The following is a 24,536-nucleotide window of genomic DNA, read 5'->3' as shown; positions in this document are numbered from 1 at the left end:
TGTTTGTAAAAACTACTTCAATATCCTAATACAACTAAGACCTAATACTGAATTAATTTCAACCCTGTCTGGGAAACTGCCCCTGGGGTGTTTAAAGGCAGGGTGCATGATTTTTGAAAAGTCGGGCCGAAACCAACCATCTACTAACCGTTGCCTGGGTTGTGTGTGTGTTGGGTGGGTCTATCAAAAGAAGGTCCAGATTCTATTGGGGTGGGGTGTGTTTATTAAGGTAATTTTAAAGCTTTCATAGATCATGCATTTTTTTAAAAGCTTTACAAATTAAAAACCAGGTGAAAACTGTAAAAATAAATTCACTATCAGAACCTTGAAAAAAATCACTTTTATTTAAAAAATGTATTGCTAAGTTACACGTTCAATTCATGAGAGAAAGGTGCAATGTTGAAGACCAAAGGTATAGTGTTGAAATACGGGATAATGAATTATTTCCACTTTTTAGTGTTGCAGAAAACAAGCATGTCAACTGACAGCACGACACAGAGATTTTTTCCTTTTGTCTTTAATTAAAAGATATAAACCGTAAATGCATTTATTTAAAAAATAAAACTGATTGCATATGCATTCACCCACAACAACCCCAGAAAAACAAACAAAATCAGCCCCAATCATAAAATATAGAAAAGGAAAAGCAAAGACAAAACCAAGAAGGAAAAAAATAATTAAAATTAACAAATATTCTCTGGTATATATAGTTAAATGTGCTTTTATCATCTTTTCTTACCAAGCTAGAATCAAAATCTGAACTCGATGCGATGCATTTGTTTGTAATTAAAAGACTCCGTTTTCTGCGTCCCTCAACACCGAGCGATCTATTGGTTACTCAAATGTATGAACAAACAGGACTCCAACTTCTCAACTCGCATCCACTTAGCCGAGTTTCCTTTAGTAATTGTAGTGTTGTAAAGGATTAAAATTGGCAAATGGGGGATTAAAAATGCATTGGGTAAACCAATAAATTCTTAAAAAAATAAAAAAGACCCCTAGTGCTAGAGTTTCCATTCAGTAAATATCTACAGCAGACTTACTGTGCATTTTAAATATGCAGTCTATGGAACAAGCACTTTACTTATGGTTTGCAGAAGAAAAACAATGCATATACATCTTAAATGTACACTCATTCATTCTCTACACAGACAGGCACTAGATCCAAGAGGCAGAGGGGTGAACTCTTGGAACCCTATAAACGAAAACATTCGCACGACACACAACCTCTTATGACCATTCAACAAGCGAGGCACTCCAAATATGCAGAGTGGATTTGTGAGACACGGTCATATTTACACATTCATTTATATTCAAAGCAAACTAGGTCCACCAGCAGGGCCTCATTTCACAAAGTTTGGAAAAGTAGCAGTACTGATCTAAGATCAGGGCTTAAATTTGACTGAGTCATCAGACCAGGTCATTCAATCAATCAATCAATCATGTATTCAGGGGAAATGACGTAGATAAATTACACAACTCTTGAAAAATTTGCATATGGTCCTTGGTTACCACTCAGTATACACGTATGCTAGTCAGTGCCAGTTACAAACCCATTGGAAAATTTATCCCAAACGGTTCTCCCACTCTGGAATGCTTTGAGAATTTACCACCAGATCTACTACCTGCTTTAAGGAGCAACAGATAAGGAGGATCCTGAACCACATGGCTATGTTCTAAAGATCACGACTGTCCTCCGCAACCACTAGAGAACGCTACAGGTTTAAAATCTCCCAATTTAATGATCCCTCTGCCTCCATTAACACTTTCAACAACAACCTCTCCCTAGAGACAGCACACTTTACAAAAACCGCACACATGGACAACCTAAGGAAAAAATGAATATCGAGTGGTCATCTAGTGCTTTTGGAAAAAGTGACCAAAAAATTCGGCCTTATGACCGTCACAATGCGTCGATGAGACATTCTATGTACAATAATTTCTGCAGGTCGGATGTGACGACGATGCAATTTCGCATCTTATCACCGCAAACCCAAAAAAGCAACATGAAGCAAAAAGAACGGCGCTCTACACTAGTGTTCTAATAGATGCATAAGCAATCCAGAAATAAAGGTCAATGGTTTATAAGCCGAGTGTGTGACGATAAAGTTTTAGTCCCTAAGGTTTCTCCAAGTCCATAATTTCACAGAAAAGTAGTATGGACCCATTTCAAGAAAGGAATTCTGTAGTGTCCATTGTAAGTAGTGGCTGTTCTCAATCACATTAATCTGAAGAGTAAGAGAAGAGTGGCGACATCAGAATGGTGTAAATTGCAGAAGGGTCGTTGCAATTAGTGGCTATGGTCCCATAAGTGATGAGATCAGAGGCTCAGCAGGGACAGTAGGCAGGAGTGGAAAACTCACGGCGGGTGATGCACACTATCAGATTTTCTGAGGGGAGAGAAAAGTAAAGATCAAGTATTAGTGTTCGCTCACATACAGTTCAAAAACAAGAAATGATTCAGTGCTTCATCATGGAACTGCAATAAGCATTTGTGCACAAAACAAAATGCCTGCTTTGCTGACAGATATATCCACGTATCAGTCATGTGACCAAAAATGGACACATGGGGTGAGGAAAGCAGTGTTGGGGAGTAAATAACTTAACACCAGATCAACTATTGACATAACTTTAATACTGTTATTTAAATTTTTTCCAATAATATGGAAGCAGTTTCCCATACAGGGCTCATTCTAGTCCCAGACATACCTTCATGAGGTACGTTTGTAAAAACAACTTAAATATCCTTATATAAATAAGGGCTAGTCCTGGATTAATCCAAACCCTTTCTGGGAAACTGCCCCATAGTGTGATAAAACACTCCGTTTAATAAATAAATAAAAACCTTGCTATACAACACAACCAGATATAATGTGGCATTATCATTAATTTTATTTTTGGAGTGATCTGCCTGGGTGATATAACACTGGCTTAACCATAGGGCCCTGGTTAAACACGGACGGAATCATAGAATCAAAGCATAAAAATGGAACGTGGAATGTTACAGAATTTTTGCATTCAGTCATTTTTAAAACTCATTATCAAATACTAGTTTTTATTAGGGGGTGTAATGGTACGTGTATTTGTACCGGACCGTTTCGGTACAGGGCTTTCGGCACGGTGCACATGTGCACCGAATGACCAGATGCAATCTTTTGTGTGCATAGGTGGAACATAATATGTTGTGTGCGTTTCCACACGAACATATTAAAGACACACTATGCAGTTATTTTACCTTAATATAACAGCTTCAAAGTCATTTCGATGGTAAACGAAGTCATAGTATGGCGAATCATTCTCCTGTTGAAGCTCGGGGAGGACGCCGCTAGCAAAACCACCAATGCAAGCTTGAGAGAACCGCCCCTGACAAATCTCGCGAGAATCACAACTTGCTTTACGGCAACGACGTCACACACGTTAGGCTTGTTCGACTTCGTGCAGCGCTGCAAGAACCGGCAGTCGGATGACGTAAAAGAACCGCGAGAATGATCCGAGACGGCACTTTGACGTCATCCGGCTGTCGGTTCCTGCAGCGCTGCATGAAGTCAAACAAGCCTGTGACAACAACTGCACGCGCATTTGAGACGTGATGCTCGATGAGGGAAACAGCTAAGAAAACTCGTTCGGAAGAGAGTAGAAAGCGAAAAAGAGAATCTGACCGAGTTAGGAACCGGACAAGAGTCCCACTCGGTCAGGTTTTTACTCGTTGGGGTGAGCTAATAGACAGCACTGGATGCAAAACGGATGCTGATCTGGCGATCTTGTTGATGGACAAGTAAGTAAATCTCTTATTTGTAAATTTGTTTGCGGTCTATGTTGTATGTGGTTGCGCTTGCTTGCGTATTTTTTTGCTGTTCATTCATCCAGTGTTGATAATTAGACCAGTAAAATAACTTCAACATGGGTCTAGCTAGCTTACGATCATAAGAGCATTTAGCAGACTTGCTAACTAACACTCGTTTCTCTTACATGTTTTTTTTTTGCCATCTAAACTCAAATGTTGTGTTGTGATGTGTACGTAGTCATTTGTCTAATTTCGATTTCTTATGGCCAACGAATAACGGCCAATGTTATGAAATAATGCAACGTATACATTACAATTAACTTTGTCAATGCATTTTGTAATGTTTACAATTAAATAACAAATGAAATTATACAGTAGACATAACGTTAGACTAATGACTGTTTACTTGTGATTAAGCTGCAATCTTGTAAAAACGTAATAAGTCAGCAAACGCGGTAGGCTACTTTATTATTATATGCCTACTCTACACTTGGCATAAACTTCTTATTATCCTATTACCATCATCTGTTGTTTAGTAGACATGCAGTAGCCTAATATTTGTATGAAATTGAGTAACATTCCCTGGTCATTATCTTCGGAGTCCATCTCTGCATATTCATGCCCAACACTATCCTTACAGGTACGTACAGAGTGGGGGTGCGAAATTACGACAGTTGCAAGTTTTCCCCAGTGACTCTAGGGGTCGCTGTTTGACAAAAACGTCAAACTGCATGGAATGCCTTTAAGTGGCGGAAGTCTCCGTGTTCAGCGCAAGTCTTCTGTCAAACATATAACATAATTCGGCCTGCAGAAAGATTTTGATTTACTTAGTTGTATATTCGTTTGATTATTGATGTAAACGTTTACGGGGCCGCTTACGTGTCGCGTCTAAAAGCGCGTGTTAAATGGGTGTCAACGCGCTGTTTTGTTCTTTCAAAAGTGCGTGAGAGGTATTCAGGAATTGAATTTGTTAGTTTAGTGCAAGGTTTTAGTAAGAAAAGGTTAAGAAAAGAGTTACCTACTGTTATAAAATAATGTAAAAAAGTATGTTATTTAGTGGAGAACTTTGCATTAGTATTTTATTTATTCTTTTTTTATTTTATACATTATATTTTAATAAAAAGTGTTTAAAAAAAAAGTGTAAACAAATTGTAAACCTGCAGTTTAATATTTGCATTTTCCCCTTACTGTACCAAAAATGAACCGAACCGTGGCTTCAAAACAGAGATACGCACCGAACCGTGATTTTATTGTGTAGCGTTACACCCCTAGTTTTTATAGTTTTATTATTCAGCAAATGAAAAACATTTTCCTTTTGTGTAATGTTGGATGTCAAAAAAGGAACGTCTGTTTCTCGTCATGCACTGCAAATAATGACAAGCGTTGCTTCAGGGTAGAGGTCTTGACGGGTCCACTTAGATCAGAAAACCTGAGGTCCAACCTGAGACCCGATCGGGTTCGGGTCCAAAAGTTTCACATGTGCCTCGGCCACAGGTCAGGTACAATAATAGCGGCATCAGGTCTCAGCTTTTCAAACCTCTCCTCTGTTTGCCAAGAGCGCTTGCGACATTGTGTGGCTGGCGGTAGGTTAATTTTCGTTGTCAGTCAATTTTAAATGTACATTTTTGGTTACCTTGGTGTCGTCATCAGATAACAAAGTAAAAACAACTGGAGCAGCTCGCCAAATTGCTTGCGAGGGCACCGGAGTTTCTTTCTGTCTGACTGCTGCGTGTGGATCTGCAGAATGCACACACGTCAGAGGCATTTACATTCGGGTCCAGTCAGGTTAAAAAATTGCCACTAGTTCGGGTCGGACTCGGGTCTAATTTTCTCGGGTTTGTCTCGGGTCGAGTCTTTCTTAAAAAAAAAATTGTTTATGCACGTCGGGTTCGGGTATAAAGTGATTCGGGTCATTTCGGGTCGGGTACATATCTTTGGATGCAGGAAGACCTCTATCTCAGAGCGCAAACAGGTTTAGTCAAAGCGAGTATAGTCTTATGAATAAAAGAAAAAAAACTAAACATTTGGTTTATTGTCAGTAGCATGGATATAGTATATTGCAGTTACTGCAAAATACATTGACCTATATTTGGGCTCTAAACTAACTTTTTGCACTGGTGTGCCTTTTTCTTAGGTGCACCAGCACAAAAGTTAGTTGCACCCAAATTTTTGACCACATTGCATTTAACACAGCAGTTTTACAAGCGCTGCAACATCATTGCTGTACATCGGGTTTACGCTTAAGCCATTTTTCTTCATAAGAATTATGCTCGGACTCGATTACGTGGCTCATTACCAATGCGGTATCCGAACCAGGGCTTGACATAACCTTGGGAGGTTGATGGCTCCGTGTCAGAGCATTGGTTATAATCATCCGCGGCTACATCCACTGTTTATCTGATGGGCCGAGGCTACTCACCTCTCTTTGTCTGACTGCAGCGCACATGCATTTTAAAACGCACACACACGCACAATATCTGAACCACGGCCAATCAGAAGGAGGGGTCCGCCCTATCTTTGAATGGTTTAGAGATACCATGAACGGCTGGCCGAACCGATGCGCACCATTGAGAATTTAGGTCACATGTGTGACCAAATTTGTTGCACTACAAACTGTATAAAGCGCTGTTTACTTTATTGGAAAAGTAGTTCACTTTAAAAATGTGTTAAAACTCAACTACAGTTTAAAAACTTCAGGATTCACAGTTCAGTGGCTTCCCCAACACTGGTAGCGATACAAACATCTGTACCCACATACGCCAAAGAGCAACACAACAAAGATACCATAAATGAGGGTTAGAACCACAAAGACTAGCACACATACACACATATATATATATACACACGAAGCCCATGCAGAAGGTGGACACACATACCATGCGTGCTCATGCACTGAGTGGGGGGAGGGGGAGTGGCCTAACCATCATAAGTGTCCAACAGAGGCATAGAGCCCCGCCTCTCCCCATACATTCCTCCCTGAGAGTGAAAGAAAGAGAGATCGACAGAGTAAGAGAAAGTGAAAAGCCATTGAACAATAGGTGAGTAATAAAAGAAAGGAGTTGGTGTTAGTTAAGTCTCTCCTAGTGAAAAAAAGCTGTCAGTAAGTGTAGTGTGCTGAAACGCTAGGAGGAAGTAAGAACAAATTTGTTGGTCATGTGTAAACGTGCAAAGGGCGGATGTTCTCTCGAACGTCTGTATCACCTGAGGTGCATCTCGGTCTCGGTCCAAAGTGTCGTCTAAAGTGTTCCTCCGTCCTCTCTGGTCTATCGTAGAATAAGCATCTGGTATCACAGACACAACAAAATTCAACTCTCTACTGATCACACATTTTACATTAGCACAGTGGTTTATGCCCGAAATAGCACGGGGGTGTGAACCGAGCAAATGCACGAGGCTAAAAGCATAACCAGAATCAAATAAATAAATGCATCTGCAGGGTGTTACCTGGTCCCATGTCATTCATAGGAATCATATCTCGATCTCTGTCCTGTTTGCCTCCTTACAAACAAATCCAAAGAAATTTGGTTTACTGTATGTCCTAAACACCTAATAAACACTTCTGTTTGTTGTGTAAACATTTATAGGATGCGTCCTCACCCCTGTCTATTAGTGGCAGGGTGCTGTCCTCATATCCCCCGTTGGTGCGCGTGTTGTTGGGAGGGTTGAGGTTGACCATGAAGTCTGTTTTCTTCCAGCCGTCTTTCTCCAGTGTGCGGCGAAGCTCTTTAAAGCCCCAAACGATCTGCAGGACAAGCCCAGCGCCACGTACTTCCCTATCCGAGCGGTTGCTATATGAGGAGCACATGGGTGGTTATGAAGCATAGTAAACATAAAAGTGTAAAAATAACATATTGAGTTAAATAGCAGTCAGTATTGATGATAAATTCGTATTGAACCGCACATAATGCACCATACGAAACAGATCTTTAAACAGTAGATCATCACAGTCCCATAATAGGAATGCGCGAAAAAAATGTAAAAAATGCACAAGCCTTACTAATCTGAGATGGAGACATACCTGTCTTTGTTAATAAGCACCAGTCTCTCGATGCCCTGGGAGCTGCGCAGGGTTTTGGCAGCATCTACGCTGGACCCGATCACCTCCACCATAGTGCTAAGAACGGATACTATGGTTTCCTCCGAGAGCGCACGCGCGGGTTGACTCTGACCACCACCAGGTAGATTAGCCACCAGGTTAGGCACTGCATGTTTCCCTACGCATGGAAAAATGGGGAATTAAACACTTATCATAAATAAAAAAATGTGTCAAATTTATATATTTGGTATATTCATTTATGCAAGATTAAGTTCTGCCGTGTACACACCTAGCAGCTCACGATTGCGAGCGTCAATGGCCAGGTTCCTTAGAGCTCCAGACATTGCTCTGACCACTCGATCGTTCCCATGAGACAACAGCTCCGTCATCATTGGCAGGCCGTGCTCCTGTCTCATCGTTGCTCGGATGTACCGCCCATACTGAAAGAAAAAATTAAATGGAGAGCTGATCTCTGCACTAAATGGCAGTGCTGTGGTTGGATAGTGCAGATTAAGGGGCGGTATTAAACCCTTCTAAATGTTTGCACGTATACTCACACTCCAGCGGCCTGCGCAAAGATTCTGCACGGCTCCAGCAGCTGCTTCTAGAACCGACGGGTTCTTGCTCTCTTTTAGGAGTGAAGTGTACACGCGCACCACTTCTGGCTGGAACAGCAACTCAAAACCTTAAGAAAGACACAATATAGTTACATTTTAACATGTTACCCAACTAACCCAAATGCTGAGAAAGTCAACTATCAAAATAAGTGTGCAGAGCCAATAGGAATTCTTATGTACCTTTGGCTGGTGTGGTTCTCTTTGGAATGTCAATCGTATCTGAGGTCCCGTCGTCCTCTTTCTTGCCTGAACATATCAGAGGAAATAAGGAGCAAGTGACATAGAGAGAAAGAAAAAAGGAAATAAAGTGATAGAGGGACCAATTAAACAGTGATTTAATGGGATTGAAGCTGTTAGATAATTTGAAAACAGAAGTCTGAATGAAACATCCTTTGTACCACAGAATGGCAATTGCTTACATCTCATTTAAAGAGCGCATGTTAAGATTTACTAGATAAAAGTCTTCGGACAAAGGAGGTTTTCTTCAGACAGAATCGAGACAGAGGCCACATTTATTCCACATGAAGAATATCCCTGCAGTATGGACGACCTCTTACATAAATATATGACAACACAGAATCGGAACAAAGTGCAACTAGTTGGTGAAAATGTCTATAAATGGGTCTGTGAGGTTACAATTTTAAATGGGGAAGTGTAAAGTGAAGTGTGGATCTATATGATGTGAGGTGCTCTGGTGCTCTCTGCTGGTTACATCACGTAAATCATCAGGATAGCTTATAAGGGCCACAGTCACAGAGTCAAGAAAAATAAATTACATCATATTTGAATTATTTCATATTAAATATTGTAGTTTTTGAGGCCTTAAAACCATGTTGGAATAAATATTAAAATAGATTGGATACCAATTTGGAAAAATAAAGAGACAGTTTACTAAAAATAAAAATTGTGTCATTTACTCAACCTATAGTTGTACTCAACCTATAGTTGTGTTAATTTCTTTGTTCTGGTGAATAAAAATGAAGATATTTTGAAGAATTTTTCTAACAAGCAGATCTGGGGCACCATTGACTTTCGTAGTTGGAAAAAATAATACTATAAAAGTGAATGGTGCCCCAGATGTGTTTGGTTGTTAAAGGGATAGTCCACCCAAAAATGAAAACGCTGTCACTAATGACTAACCCTCACGTCGTTCCAAACCTGTAAGACCTCCGTTCATCTCCAGAACACAGCCCAAGATGCTCCACATTTACTCCAAGGGCCTGCCGACCCCCCACTGAAAATCTATGTACGGTATATAATTTTTGATATACTGTCCATGTCCAGAAAGTAGGGGTGTAACGATTAATCGTGCAAATGCGCGTTTTCTCAATGAATGAATTACGGTGAAATCCCTGCACATCCGAACGCCAGGGGGCGCTCTCATGCAGAAACTCCCTTTGTGCCACACAAGAAGTAGCATTACAAACGCTATCCCAGGAAATGTCTACACAGGAGTATTTATACGCTGTTCTTCAAATTGTTTCAGGTATTTTCATGATAATAAAGAATATTTTGAATGATTTTGAGTGTTACTTTTTTAAATGCACATTATAAACGACTCCGACTCATAATGATTTTAGATTGATAAGGACTTCCTACTGACCAAATGCCGTAATACAGGCACAAGCTGTGCATAAAACAAAGAATCGCAGCCTTGCGATTCAGAATCGATTTCAGACAGGCATTTTTAATGAGGACCGCGATTAAATCGTTACATCCCTACCAGAAAGGCAACAAAAACATCATCAAAGTAGTCCATGCGACATCAGCTGGCCAGCCAGAACGTGCCGAAGCATCGAGAATACATTTCGGTCCAAAAACAACAAAATTACACTTTATTCAGCATTTTCTTCTCTACTGCGTCTGCCGTGAAGCGCATGCATGAGACCAAAGCCACGTGACTGCAGTGACGCGGATGACGTGTTATCCTCAGCCATGTTTGTGACTTTTTTTGTGACACACAAAAAAAACAGCTTGGGTGCACCAGATAACACATCAGCCGTGTCATGTGACTTTAGTCTAACACATGCACCCCACAACAGACGCGGAAGAGAAGACAACGCTGAACAAAGTCGCAATTTCCGTTATTTTTGGACCAAAATGCACCTTCAATGCCCCAACACATTCCAACCGACCCACCGATGTCACATGGACCACCCCGATGACGCTTCACCACCTATCTGGACATGGACAGTATACCGCACATATAATTTCAATGAAGGGTCAACAAGCCCCTGGACCAAATATAAAACATCTTAAACGGAGGTCTCAAGAGTTTTCAACGACATGAGAGTCATTAATGACATTATCTTTGGGTGAACTATCCCTTCAACTATTTTCAATAAATCATCATTGGTGTTCAGCAGAACAAAGACTTTTTATACTGATTTGGAACAACTTGAGGGTTAAGTAAACGCAAGTTTGGTGAACTATCCCTTTAGGATTAACCTGTAGAAAAGGCTGTGTTCCACATCAAGCTGTCAGCTGACTTTCTAGGACATAAACTTAACTGAAATCGAACCTCACAATGACTGAATTCAAAAGCATTACACATGCAGCAACTCTGCATTAATGCTTGTGTAACCACCATGTGATTTTCTATCATCAAGTTTTAGGATAAGATGTTGCAGGGCGGCATACACAAGTCTCTATGACATTGTGGTCCCAATGCATTCTGACAATTGTACCTCAAAACTTGGAAAGCAGCATTACTTCACTGTCACTATTTGGGACAACTTACACTTCCCTCAAATAAAGTCTAAGCAGGCAGCTCACTAGTTTTTAAACAGAGTTATAGCTTTCAGTGTCCAGTGACATAATCTGATACACGTTACTGCTTTAACATCTATTTTCCTCCAATCAATAGAAACCTTGTTTGTGTGACTGGTGCCCTTATCTGCCTCCTTAAGTAGTGCAGCTCATAAATTAATGTGAAACGGGATGAGAAATACATTATTATTTCATACAAATTTCCCATTTCAGATCCACTTCCTGAACTTTAACCTATAACATTGTTAACAGTGGATAATAATAATGATATGATTTTCATGAAGGCAAGCAAAGCTCTATAAAAAAACAAGAGAGAGAGAGAGAAAAAAAACATACCTTTGGAAAACCACTCGTCTGTTATGGGATAAAAAGCAAGAAAAGCAGAAAAAAAGCAGATGAGAAATGCAGAAGAAAGGACAGGACCAATTTTGGTAATAAAACAAAAAATGATCGCAATAGTGCCCCAGCCACCACAAAATCATCAGGCAACAAACCCACAAAGCACATGTGTGAAATACATGCATGCCCCATCTCAATGTCTAAACAAACATGATCTGGCACGTATCAAACCCACACGCTTAACCCAATAAAATGTATGTGCTATGATTTAAAGGCACAGAACAAACATGGCCTCTAAGCTTTGTTTACACACCACACAGATAAGAAGTTCATTATAATTGGTTTCTCCCCACAGCCAGTGCATGAGTTTTACAACAACTGAACCAGACACGCACCTTTGCCCTTTTTGGAGCTGAAGCAGCCGCCTTTTTGGGTAGCAGGGGCGGGGCCTTGGTTGACGGGCATCGTTTCCTGGTAGCGTTCGCAGCCTGGGATCTCCCGATGCACTTGGTAGGACAGATTTCTCAGCAGACACACACTGTTCTCTATCAGCTAAAAAACCATCAACACTTGCTTATAAATGGCAGTAGGCCAATTTATTGACCTATATTTGGAACATGGATTACTAGCTATAATAATTAGATAAATATAACGCATGTTTTACATTTTATTTATTTATAATTTTTTTATTTATACAAATGTCTTGTAAATATTTCTGTAGTACTAAAAATGATATATTTATGAATATATGCACAATAAATGAGGAGCAAAATGCAAAAGCAGCTAAACAACCTTTTTGTAAGCAAGAGCTACCACAATGGATAAAACAGGAGGGCTACTTTTGATATAGTTTAGTCAAAACTTTTTGTTTTACTTTAATTTTATTTCATTTAACTTGTTGATGTGTTTTATTATTGTTTAAAATGTTAACATATAAGCATCTAAGCTAATATAAAAAAAGATGTGAAAAATAAATATTACAATTGAGACCCTCATAGACTGTGTGGCAACCTGGTGCCCGCGAGTACCATGATGGAGACCACTGAGCTAAACGCTACCTAATGCTCTCGACACGTATTATACGTCCATTAAATACTTTTACTTAAAAAACCTTAATCCCAGCCACAGGTTAAAATACCTGCTTGTTGGCACAATCCAAGAATCTGATAAAAAAGGCAAATTTAAGTAGGGCTGCCTCACGAATAGTCGTGACTAATTGTTTGCAGAATAAAAGTTTTTGTTTACAATATATGTGTGTGTAGTGTGTATAATAATTATGTATATATAAATAAACACACACACATACATACATGTATAATTTTAAGAATTTTTTTTTATAATAAATATTTATATATAATATAAATTATATATAAATATAAACATATATACACATGCAAATGTTTCTTAATTATATACATGCGTGCGTGTGTGTGTGTGTGTATATTTATACATAATTATTAAACACATTACACCCACATATATTATGTAAACAAAAACTTTTATTCTGCAAACGATTAGTCGTGACAAAACATGTTGGACGTACCTACGGGCCATTCAGACTACCAGCGACTAGCAGTAGGAGAGTGATGCAATCTCATTAATTTCAATACTTGGCAACTTCCGGTGACACGAGCGACGGTGACCCGAATGGGGTGTGTCCGGTCGGGTGACAAAGTTTAACTATGCAAATAATGAGTGAACCAATAATGAGAGTTCACATCATCCGTCTTTCATCTGTTACTGGATTGGACCGTCATTTGTTTATGACAACCAGATTTAGAAACGCCTCCTTGTGCTCTCTTTGAAAGAGACGAGGGACACAAAGTGACAGTCTCTTGAATGTTTTGCATCTGAGCTGTTCAAATGGTCATTTACTTTCACCAATTTCTAATTTCTCATTTACTATAACTACATGCGTTTTATTTGCCAATCGACCACACTGCTTTCACAATATTGGCACGGGCCATAAACAAGATCAATATCAGTTGACCACTAATTAAAATGGTAAAAGAAACATAAAGTAACACTGGCAAATATCTTTAAAAATGAAACGACGGGGTGCACCTGCATGGTTATTGCATTCCTAGTCAGCATATAATGAGCCACTGATATAATTTATTTCATTTAGGTCTGGTAAAAGGAACTGGTTCTGAATATTTGTTTCCCATTCCCGATTTTAACAGTGAACTAAATATGATTAGTATCTTTATGACTGCATAATGCATGTTTCCAGACAATACTTTGTTCCCATTCACTCTTATCATAAATTCTCTATTATTGCATTTCCTCTTTGAATGAAAGCCGTGTACTCAAAACAGCTTGAAAGATTTCACAATAACAAGGGAGTGTGCTCCAAGCTCTTACCTTGTTATCCACATCTTTACAGTTGATCTGCGATTGGACGATATACATGAGAGAATCGACCAATCCGAAGCACTCCCTCAGCTTCCTCCTGGCCTCGCTACGCTCCGAGCTCACATTCCTGAGAAAGAAACGTCATGCGACTAATTAGGACGCTGCATATCAATGGTTGCCAAACATTAAACGGGCAAAGAAAGTTTTAGCCTCGGGTCGTTGGCTAAAACACGCAACGGAGCGTTGTACAGTCGGCATCTGGAAAACAGCGAAGGGCGCGCTTGCTGAGAAAGTGAGGGTTAAAAGGCAGGACACTGTTAGTTCCATTTAAATGTAATCATGGTGTAAAATCAGCCTTCTCGCTGAATAGAGTGCTTTCTAAAAGCCTAATAGGCGAGTGGGAGATGTGAGGGACAGTTTTAAAAGGGAAGCACTCATGGGAAATAAGTGGATTCAAAGATCGCATTTCTCGCTTTTGTCCAAACTTTGTCCTGCTTTATTCAGTCTCAAAGGTTCTTGGTCTCACACACACACACATACAAGCATTTCCTTCGCACTTCCCTCTTTTATTCAACACAAAAATGTGGTTTCCTTACACACACATACACAGTCGTTCTTGACAGGAATTCTTTAGCAGCACTAAGGAACAACATTTAAAGTAGTAACTCACCCAATATGAATATTTCTCAAAACATGAATTTGATCTCCTGACTAGTTAAATTAGAAATTACAGAGCAGATCTATATGTTTCTATGCGACGTATTAATCTCTAAATCTATTTTGTTTTCTTTCACAAATGTATGGTTTCGCTCCTAAAGACATTTATTTACCCACTGGATTTTTTGCGCTTTCCATTGCATAGTACCCCATGGTTTGGTTTGGGTCTGTTCGTGTCAGCTCACCTCACTTTGGCTTTGTTAGCATTTCCCTCGAGTAACACTTCGGAGTGGGAGGCATTATAGGCGTGTCGTTTATTTGCGCTGCCTACCGCTGTGACATCATACAAGTGAGAGCCTCGTTGTAAATTCCCATACATTTATTTATTTCTCAGTCCCCCGCAAAATTAAAATTGACCACCACAAAGATGTTTGCACATCGTGTTTATCACTACCTCTGTCTCACATGACAGTTTCAGTACAAACACCTGTGGCGTCAGTCATGTTTTACATTATAGCGATGACGCTGGTAGTGACGATTCTCTCAGACCAATCAGTGATCTACAGTGTTTTCCCATCACGTTTTGGTATCAGCTCAACTCGCTTGGAACCCCAACCGAGGTGGTACTAAAAAAAAAAAAGTATTGGGTAATACGTACTGCACCCAGTGGAAAGCTCCCAAAAGTAAGCTGACCCGACCCAAACCAAACCGTGGGATACATGCAATGGAAAAGCACCATTAGATTACTCCAAGGAGAACCACACCAGCTAAAAATGAATGTATGTGCTTTATGAAGCTTTACCATGTTGACGTTCATATAAGAAAACATCTTAATTTAAAATTATGTACGTATATTCAACTAAGGGACAGAATGCATATGCATCCGGGATGGCATGAGGGCGAGTAAATTTTGCAAGATGTAAACAACACTGGTCCAGAAGCACTTCATGTTTCAGGTTTTTAACACTACATAAGCGTTAGGGGTTAAATGCAAACAACAGAATATATAGAACTGAATCAAAAAGTTAAACAAACATATTTAAGATATATGTGGAAAAAAAGAAAACGGATACAAACTGAAACAGGAAGTGTTTCTGGACCAGTGTTGTTTACATCTTGCAAAATGCTCTATTTGGGTAAAATATTAGTAAATTAGTTGCGACTATCATTTGCAGAATAAAAGTTTTTGTTTCATTAATATATGTGGGTGTCCAGTATAAATACACATACGCACACGCATGTATATACACATGCAAATGTTTCTTGATTATATAGATGTTCATATTTATATATAATCTACATTATATATATATAAATATAAATATTTATTATATAAATATATATTTTTCTTAAAATTATACATTTATGTGTGTGTATTTATATAAAAAATTATTTAACAAAGTACACGCACATATATTATATAAACAAAAGCTTTTATTCTGCAAACGTCGTGAGGCAGCACTAGGGTAAAATACTATTTATTTTAATGTATTTCCTCATCTGAACCCTTCGTTATCCTAATCCTTATTCCCACCCTCTCTCTAGATCTATGTTCAGGAATTGCTTAAGCAAACCATGAGCAATGCAAAAGATCATAGGTTTGATAAAACACAAATGTATTGTACCTTAAACAGCCAGTGGTGTTGGTGAGCGCGGTCTCCCACTCCAGGTGTCTGGGTTTGCAGCTCTCCTCGCCCCCCTCATTCCCTCTTTCCCAGCCCGAGTGCGGCACCATGACCTCACTGGTCAGAGCATTCAGCGCGTGGTCAACAATCTCCATTTTCACGGAGTCGTGAGAGGAAAGGTTCCACAACGTGCCTGGCAAAAAGGATACCAGTTAACAAATGCACGTCAAGTAGAGATGCACAGAAAGGAAAATTCTTGGCCGAAGCTGAATAAAATGAAAAACTAAGCTGAAGGTCGTATACCGAAAAAAAAAATATTTTGTCAATTTTCTCAGCATTGCACAAGTTACATTTTCAAAATGTCCTTTTTACTACATTTATTTCACATTATTTAACAATAAACATTTTTTAACATTCCAACAGGCATTATAGGGCCTTTTACACCTTATTACTTCTCTGATCAGATAGCTATAGAATGACTTGTTAAAACTTTTCCATTTATATTCAACCACATAAATGAGTCTTGGATAAACGGATATTTATCCGATCTTCTATTCCTCCGCAAAATGCAAATAACCTATTAATTACTCTGCCTTAAGAAACTTGCAACAACGCTTATATAGCACTGTATGTTGAGCAGCAGGTGCACGCCTGCGTGCACGGCCAAGCAAGAGCACAGAGAGATATGGAGACGGCGGCAAGATTGACAAAAGACGACAGAAGAAAAACCTTTCAACAAAGTGGTCTAAGAGAAAGCTTATTGTTAATTAACGTTTTATTTCTCATTTAATACAAGCGTGCTTGTTATTGTAGGACTGGTAGTACTGGTTTTAGTCATTCTATGACATGAGATGAAGAGCTACAGGGTTCCCACACCTTAGTTAACTTCAAATTCAAGGACCTTTTAAGGACTTTCCAGGTCCAATACCCTAAAATTCAAGCACTAAATGTGGGAACACATTTCAAGTGAGAGCAAGGTTACATCGTGTTAGCTTTTAAGATACATTGTTACAGTTCCCTTTTAAGGGAACTTGCGCTGTGTCACTGCGGTGACACTTTGGGGACGCTTCCAGGGGTAAGTGTGTCTGAATGGGTATATTAAATTCAACCAATGGTGAGGCTTAACGACAAAGACAGGGTGACGCGGGAGCCAGGAAGAATATCGGTATCTGAAATATTGCCAAAGACGACATTACAGGGACGCAGGAAGTATGGCGACGTAACCAGAGACGTTTTCATGTGTCAAACACAACTATGCAAAAAAGCATTTTGGTATGAATTTGCATACAGAAGATATAAGCATTTAAAGCGAACAGTTTAGCACGTGTGCTTAAAAGGCTAAAAATGTTATGATATTATCCTACACTACACAGGGAATAATATGGATTTTTTTCCAGAAAACTTCTGGCATAAAATAGATTTAAGCACTTTCAATGACCTGTATCTATGTATGTATTTTTTCAAAATCTTCCCAGGGCCTTGAATTGTTTCCCCCAGATTCACAAACTTTCAAGGATTTCAAGGACCTGTGGAAATCCTGAGCTGAAGTCTCTCGTTCTCTGTGCTTGTGGATTCAGCAGACAGTACATAGTGGATGTAACAATAAGTTACCTGTTATAGAATCGGTAAGGTCCTGATCTCGCGTCTTCCTCAGTAGCCGCACCAGAGCGGGGATCCCGTCACAGTTCTTGATGGCTATCTTGTTATCTGGATCCCGTCCATATGAGATGTTCTTGAGAGCTCCGCATGCTGCATAATGCACTTCCTTCTTTGGGTTATCAAGCATGGATACCAGTGCCGGGATTCCCTTTAGTCGTCTTACATCTGACTTTACCTGCACAGATCAAAAAAGAAGAGAGTAAGTGACAAAATGTCAATACAGCCATTCAGAACAGAGGTCCAATATGCCTAATATACAACATTTTACTATGGGCGGGGCTTCCAAGCACACCAACCTTATCGTTCTTAAAAGTGAGATGCTGCAGGTAGGCCGCAGCATTGCTTTTGACAGGGTCCAGGCGGTAGTTGAGCATAGCAATGACTTCAGGAAGTTCAGGCTGCCTCCATGTGGTGGGGGCGGGGCCCTTGCGGAGCGTACTGTCCAGTGATGCCATGCTGCCTCTTTCGCCCTGAGCCAACGGTGCTCCTCTATCCCACAAATACATATCACCAGCTCCAGACATATCACCGTCAAGAAAGCCCTCATATGACCTGAACAGAAAATGGCTCATTTGTAAATGTTCCTCAGTGACATTAACTCAAAATATATATTGATACATAATATGGTTAATATATATAACAAAAACACACTAACCCTGTCCTGCGTGGGGGAGGCGGATGGTGTCCATGTGGTAACCGGGGCATTGTGCTGTAATGCATGGACGGCGGCCCCATGCCGTAATCAGGTTCGTCGTATCCCAGGCTCCTCTGGTCATCCTCAAGGCCGTAGGAATCTGGGACAAAACGCTGAAGGGCTCCGGTGATCTCGAGAGCACTGCCCAAACGGCCTACCTGCGGCTGGGCCATGTATGGGTCCAACTGGGGTCGGCTGTGAGTACGGAAGCCGGAGTCCAGCGTGCGGTACCCATCTACGGGCCTATGGATAAAGAAACAATGGGAGGACGGTCAGGGTTTTAGATTGACAAGTCATTACTCCGAAATTATTGGGTTTTAAAAAAAAACCTCACCTGTAGCGGTCATCCATACGAGTCCCTCGGCTGAGACTGGCGTAGGCTTCAGAAGGTGGTCCGCTCCGGTAATCGTCATAGCCCCCTTGTGGACCATAGTGGTAGTTACGTGGGACAGTAGCAGTCGGGTACTCCGGTGGCCTATACACACGCTCCATTGGAGTATTATAACTCATCCCGGTAACTGAGCCACCGTCCAAAGAGAGGTTGTCGGAGATGGAGGGAATGACTGTTCGTGTAGTGGTCGTCTTTGTGATCTTCTTAACCTGATATGACAAAAGTATTGTGATTCTCTTTGGTGCTTTACAACACTGTCTGGAGCAGAAGGTTTTGTCAGCATATTAAGGGTACATTGCAGCGACTCCAAGAGTACTCTTGTGAACCATAAAAGGAGAAAATTGACATCTTACGGTCTTGTAGTTTATGATTTGGACCACAAGTGCCATTCGGGAAGTGGTATCCGTGCACAAACTTAACTGTAGTCTCAGTGCGACGTGTGGATCCATCGTCATTCATTTCGACAGAAATAATCGGCATTGACTCATGAGGGTCCTCCTCCACTGTGACCGACTCCATATGACCAGGGTCCAACATCCTGTACTGTAGTGTGGACACGCAAACAAAGAACAATAGTGAGCAGCAGCCAAGAACAGGAAGTGCGTCCACTCACACAAACAAGCCATCTGGTTACAGAGCTTTCGCAGGTGTATGATGACAACAGAGGAATGAAATAAGTGTACAAGTATGCGTTAGACATGTGGACACACATAGCTCAACAACGGAGATGGCCTGGGGTCAGCATGAGATCATTCAGAGCACTTATCTTCACATATGTTTATTGTCACACGTGTCGGAACAAAAAAAATACGTATATTTGGCTTCACTATGTGTAATTGTTTTAACTATCTGTGATAACAACAATATCTGTGATTGATTATCGATAATCGAGTCTTTCTACAAGTCTCCCACAAATTTAAAGACACGCCAATTTTTTTGAAAGTATGCTCGTATTCCAGCTCCCCTAGAGTAAAACAATTGATTTTTACTATTTTGGAATCCATTCAGCTGATCTCTGGGTCTGGCGGTACCACTTTTAGCATAGCTTAGCATAATCCATAGAATCTGATTAGACCATTAGCATCGCGCTAAAAATAAACAGAGTTTCGATTTTTTTCTTTTTAAAACTTGACTGTTCTGTAGTTACATCGTATACTGAGGCTGACGGAAAATTAAAAGTTGCGATTTTCTAGGGTAGGAACTATACTCTCAATCTGGCGTAATAATCAAGGACTTTGCTGCCGTAACATGGCTGCAGGAGTGCAATGATATTACGCACTGAAAATAGTCCCCTGCTATTGAAAGTTACTAAGGCGACTATTTTCGGGAGGTGCGTAATATCATTGCTCTTCCTGCAGCCATGTTACGGCAGCAAAGTCCTTGATTATTACTCCAGAATGAGAGTATAGTTCCTAGCCACAGCGGCTTAGAAAACCGCAACTTTAAATTTTCTGTTGGTCTTAGTACAAGATGTAACTACAGAAGAGTCAAGTTTTAAATAGGAAAAATATCGAAACTCTTTGGTAATTATTTTTGCGCGATGCTAATGGTCTAATCAGATTCAATGGATTATGCTAAGCTATGCTAAAAGCAGTACCACCAGACCCGGAGATCGGCTCCTAAAATTGTAAAAATCTAATATTTAACTCCAGGGGAGCTGGAAAATGTGCATATTTTTAAAAGAAGTGGAGTGTCCATTTAATAAATGGGGATGCCAAATGTTGGAGGGGTTGGATTTGTCACATGTAGACCTTTTTATTTACTACTGACCAATCTGTGGGAAGCTCTGTAAAAGCTTTTAACACAACCCAATTTTTTGTATATTTGTGCGATACCTTTGTACAATTCTAGTTTCATATTTTCCTATATGAAAGCCATAGGCTGACCTTGACCCAAACACCGCTGTATCACTATTATAGCATTGAGGGGAAAAAATATACTAACCTGTGTCCCGTTTATATATCCCTCACTTAATTTAAGTCGTTCTAACTCCGCATCACCAGTGACACGCCCGTTCTACACCGAGAAAGAGAGAGACAGAGATTACAACAAAACCATGCACAACACAGATAATGAGAAAGGCGTTAAAGTGGACAATGGCTAAACAATGCCACACATTCACAGTAATCATAGTGTACAACATTGTGAAACACTCTACAACAAAACCCTGAATCGAATTAAACAATGCATCCATGCAAAAGGTGCACATAGGAAACCCTTACTGAACAACGGGGGTAAAAAAAGAGAAGTTAATAACACCATTGCAGGAAACGTGAGTGTTGCAAAAATGAATGACGACAAAAATGGCAGGAATGAAAGAAGGGGGTTGACTGATGGATACCTAAAGAATTTAACGCATGCATTTACACGACAATGGCATGCAGCAGCACTTACAACCTATAACACAAATTCTCCTCACACACAACGTAAAGAACGGGGACTGCTGTACTGTTCCTCATCCGCAGAGGGAGCCCCGATGGTAGACGGTAATCTTATCTGACAGGCGGGCTTGTGGGAACCTGTCAGCAGGTAGGATCTGAGCCTGCTCTGCATGTTAATATGCACAAAACTATGTCAACAGAGAACAGATACGACTGATCGTGGCATTCCGAACAACGCTGACCAGCTTATCTAAGCATCCAAGAGGGCTTAGACCTGACGGGAACAACGAAGAGAGTAGTGAAGGACCAGCTATCCTAAAAATGATAAATAATCTCACCGTCATGTCTCCAAAACGCATAGCATTTCCTTTCTTACGTGAACCATGTCTGTTGATATTTCTACCCCACACCACAGTTTCTAAACAACATCTGCGTGGTTTAATATCAATCTTTTGTGCTCCATGTAAGAAAGTCATACATGTTTGGAGTGACCTATGGGTGAGTACCTAAAAAGTAAAAAAGTAAAGTATTCCTATAGTATAGTTTGAGAGACAAGTGTTATTCGAATACATCAAAAGAAGTTTGTGTAAGCGATAATCTTATTACGAACGACTTCACACGCAGTCAATGTCGTTGTATGTATCCGAGTTGATCGTATAACCAATGAGATCCATTTCTGAGAAAGTAGAGATTAAGACTATACTCCATATATTCATCTTGAGCAACTTCCACAAAAAAAATAGAGCCTTCCGAAATCCTCCTCCAAACACAAGGGAGACTCAACTTACTGAACCGGTTTGTTATCTCTATTCACGGATATCAGCGGAAGGAGGTTTCAGTGTTGAGTAAGTTTCTGTGATAAGTGAGACATTGACCATGAGGCCAGTGAGGGAACAAAAAGTAAACAAAATTCCTCTTCATTAAAGACATTCATTCCACTTAATCCAACAAACAGTGGGTTAATAGCACGTACGATGAACAAACATGCATTTGTGAGGAATGACAAAGACAAATAAACTAAAGAATTTAAGGGAGAACAAATAACAATAGTGCTTGTGTGATTGCAGCACAAACTGGGAGAACGAAGGACCATGCAGAGAAACGAAATGTGGCTTTGTAGCACGTTCAGCAATCAGAAAAATAATGCAGATGGTTGCATTTCATCACAGAAGAAGGAATGCAAATGAAAACAATGTGGTCGTGAGGGTGACAATGAACGCAATGGTGAAGGATGAGTTAATCGTCATGCTCCTTGGAATGCAGACTATAATGGATGCAAGGGCTCGGAATGACGTGGCTGGGAGATAAGGACAGGATGATGAACATGGGTGAGATATTGCAGGGTGATGATGCGGGGTACCCTGCTGCTTGGTAAATGGCTTGGAGAGTGTTACCTGCAGGGTAGGGAGGGGGCGGGGTAGGGTACCGGAGGGCCCCACACTCCTCCTCTCCTCCTCCAGAGCTCGAGTCAGACGCTCAAACTGCATCTCCTGCTCTCGCACGGAGGCCAGGAGAGATGCGGCATTCTCACACTGCTCCATACACACTGAGAGAAAGAGGACAGGGTTACACTCGCACACAAACGAACGGTGAGATCTAGTGCCTGTGCACTCCACACGCACCCTGAAAACAGAAAGAAACATGTATGCATGTCCACGCAGTCCAAAAGACATTTAAGACCGAGTATTACAAATCTAACAGAGCTCAACAATAAGAATGTAACAGAATTTGGGGTCAGACGACTTGATCGCGCCAGTATTGCCTTGTCAATACTTATGTTCGCAAATTACGTTTTATGAAAACATTTTTTGGTCTCCGTGATATTTTTAATATTTTTTATTTGGAAGGTTTTAAATGTCACCAAAATGAAGTTATTTACCAGGCTAGCTGGGGATGCACCTAAATTTTAGCCACCGACAATTGTGTCTTGCCTGTTGTTTTCATTAAAATTATTGTGTATCTTAATTAAACAGTATTAACAAGGCTGCGTTACTTTACTACTGTTATGCACGTAATGGTTTTCAAGAACGTTACATTACTTGGATAAAAAGTTGTTTAATTTGATTCTGTTGCATATAACTAAATGACAAATATTTAGCCTAGTTTGTTTTATTTTCATTCATTTTAATGTGTTTACTTAAAAAAAGTTGGATTATTTTATTTATTTGTGGTCGTACACAGATTTATTAAATTAATGAAACTAAAGTCTAATATTAATTAGGGGTGTAAATCGGACCGTTCGTTGCTATTAGGGATGCACCGATACCACTTTTTTGGAATACGAGTACTTGCATTTCAGTACTTGCCGATACGATACAGAGTACTTAATTTAAAAAAACATGATTTAAATTTACAGGTAACAGCTTTAGTCATATAATTTAACAAAAAACAAGGGACTAGTTTTCCAGTTTGTTGTAAACTCTGCCTCTTTGGACAACACAAGAGGCATTAACCCCTTACATGCCGCTCAAACATAGACATTTCTCAGACCGTGGTATCGATCATGGGTATCGGGGGACTTTTAACAAGCACTTTAGAAAATGTAGTACAGAGGCCGATCCCCAATGCCAATATCGGTGCATCCCTAGTTGCTATACAATACAGTATCGATTATCTCTGCCAGCGATGCAATGTTTGCCGATACATTGAACATTTCTTCAATGCAATTAAGATTTGATTCGATAAATTTATACTTTTATATTGCGAGCCTAGTTAAGCAGTTACATTTTTTATAACTTACAAATGTAACCAAAATGTATAACATGAACGTTTAATGATACTCTTAAAAAAAGGGGGGGGCACAATCGGTCTCAATTGGGACATATACAACACAAACTAAGATTTTTTTTTAAATAAAATTAAATGAGGGAAAAAATGTCACATAAAATCAAGCTTAAGATGAAAAAAGTCTTTAAAAGACTTTAGTATTTCAGCTGGTGCTGGCAAAGGTTTTCTGCAATCAGTTTTTCCAAATAAAAGATATTTCCAAACCCACGATTTGCGTCGGATAGCGGTCACAACGTCTTCTGCCTCTTTCGCTGTGTTTTAGCTGCTACAACTGCTTTGTTGCTGCATCGCATTCACTTAATGATGCTAGCAGACGAAAATAAACGAAAATGGATGTTTTGCCGGAAATGCGTTGATGGATGTTACATCAAGGAATTAGGAGAGTGTCAAAATAAAGGTACCTCAATTTGTCATATCGTATCGTTAGAAATTTAATCAATGT

At 39.9% G+C, this 24,536-nt stretch overlaps 1 protein-coding gene across 9 annotated transcripts in view; it reads right to left on the bottom strand.

The window, feature by feature from the left end:
* Positions 1-321: 321 nt before the first annotated feature.
* Positions 322-24,536, bottom strand: part of ctnnd1 (catenin (cadherin-associated protein), delta 1) — a 33,971-nt gene continuing 9,756 nt past the window's right edge. For 2 of the 9 annotated variants that reach the window (XM_055204858.2, XM_055204859.2), the window contains exons 2-21: positions 22,702-22,853; positions 20,871-20,942; positions 19,347-19,469; positions 18,870-19,135; positions 18,497-18,778; positions 18,138-18,393; positions 17,794-18,016; positions 16,183-16,375; positions 13,910-14,027; positions 11,941-12,097; positions 11,543-11,560; positions 8,618-8,683; positions 8,378-8,505; positions 8,110-8,260; positions 7,803-7,998; positions 7,382-7,572; positions 7,229-7,282; positions 6,986-7,065; positions 6,706-6,760; positions 322-2,390 (exon numbers count right to left, since the gene is read on the bottom strand). In XM_055204858.2, the coding sequence (XP_055060833.2) occupies positions 2,329-2,390; positions 6,706-6,760; positions 6,986-7,065; positions 7,229-7,282; positions 7,382-7,572; positions 7,803-7,998; positions 8,110-8,260; positions 8,378-8,505; positions 8,618-8,683; positions 11,543-11,560; positions 11,941-12,097; positions 13,910-14,027; positions 16,183-16,375; positions 17,794-18,016; positions 18,138-18,393; positions 18,497-18,778; positions 18,870-19,135; positions 19,347-19,469; positions 20,871-20,942; positions 22,702-22,848 (2,838 nt within the window). In that variant the 5' untranslated portion in view covers positions 22,849-22,853 and the 3' untranslated portion in view covers positions 322-2,328. Of the gene's footprint in view, positions 2,391-6,660; positions 6,761-6,985; positions 7,066-7,228; positions 7,283-7,381; positions 7,573-7,802; positions 7,999-8,109; positions 8,261-8,377; positions 8,506-8,617; positions 8,684-11,542; positions 11,561-11,940; positions 12,098-13,909; positions 14,028-16,182; positions 16,376-17,793; positions 18,017-18,137; positions 18,394-18,496; positions 18,779-18,869; positions 19,136-19,346; positions 19,470-20,870; positions 20,943-22,701; positions 22,854-24,536 lie in introns of all 9 variants that reach the window. The other 7 variants (XM_055204864.2, XM_055204865.2, XM_055204866.2 and 4 more) reach the window with 5 other exon arrangements.

Source organism: Misgurnus anguillicaudatus, chromosome 3 (genome assembly GCF_027580225.2).
Source record: "Misgurnus anguillicaudatus chromosome 3, ASM2758022v2, whole genome shotgun sequence".
Taxonomy (NCBI): domain Eukaryota; kingdom Metazoa; phylum Chordata; class Actinopteri; order Cypriniformes; family Cobitidae; genus Misgurnus; species Misgurnus anguillicaudatus.
Note: the sequence above shows the minus strand (reverse complement) of the source record. Positions and strands in the feature narration are given on the sequence as shown.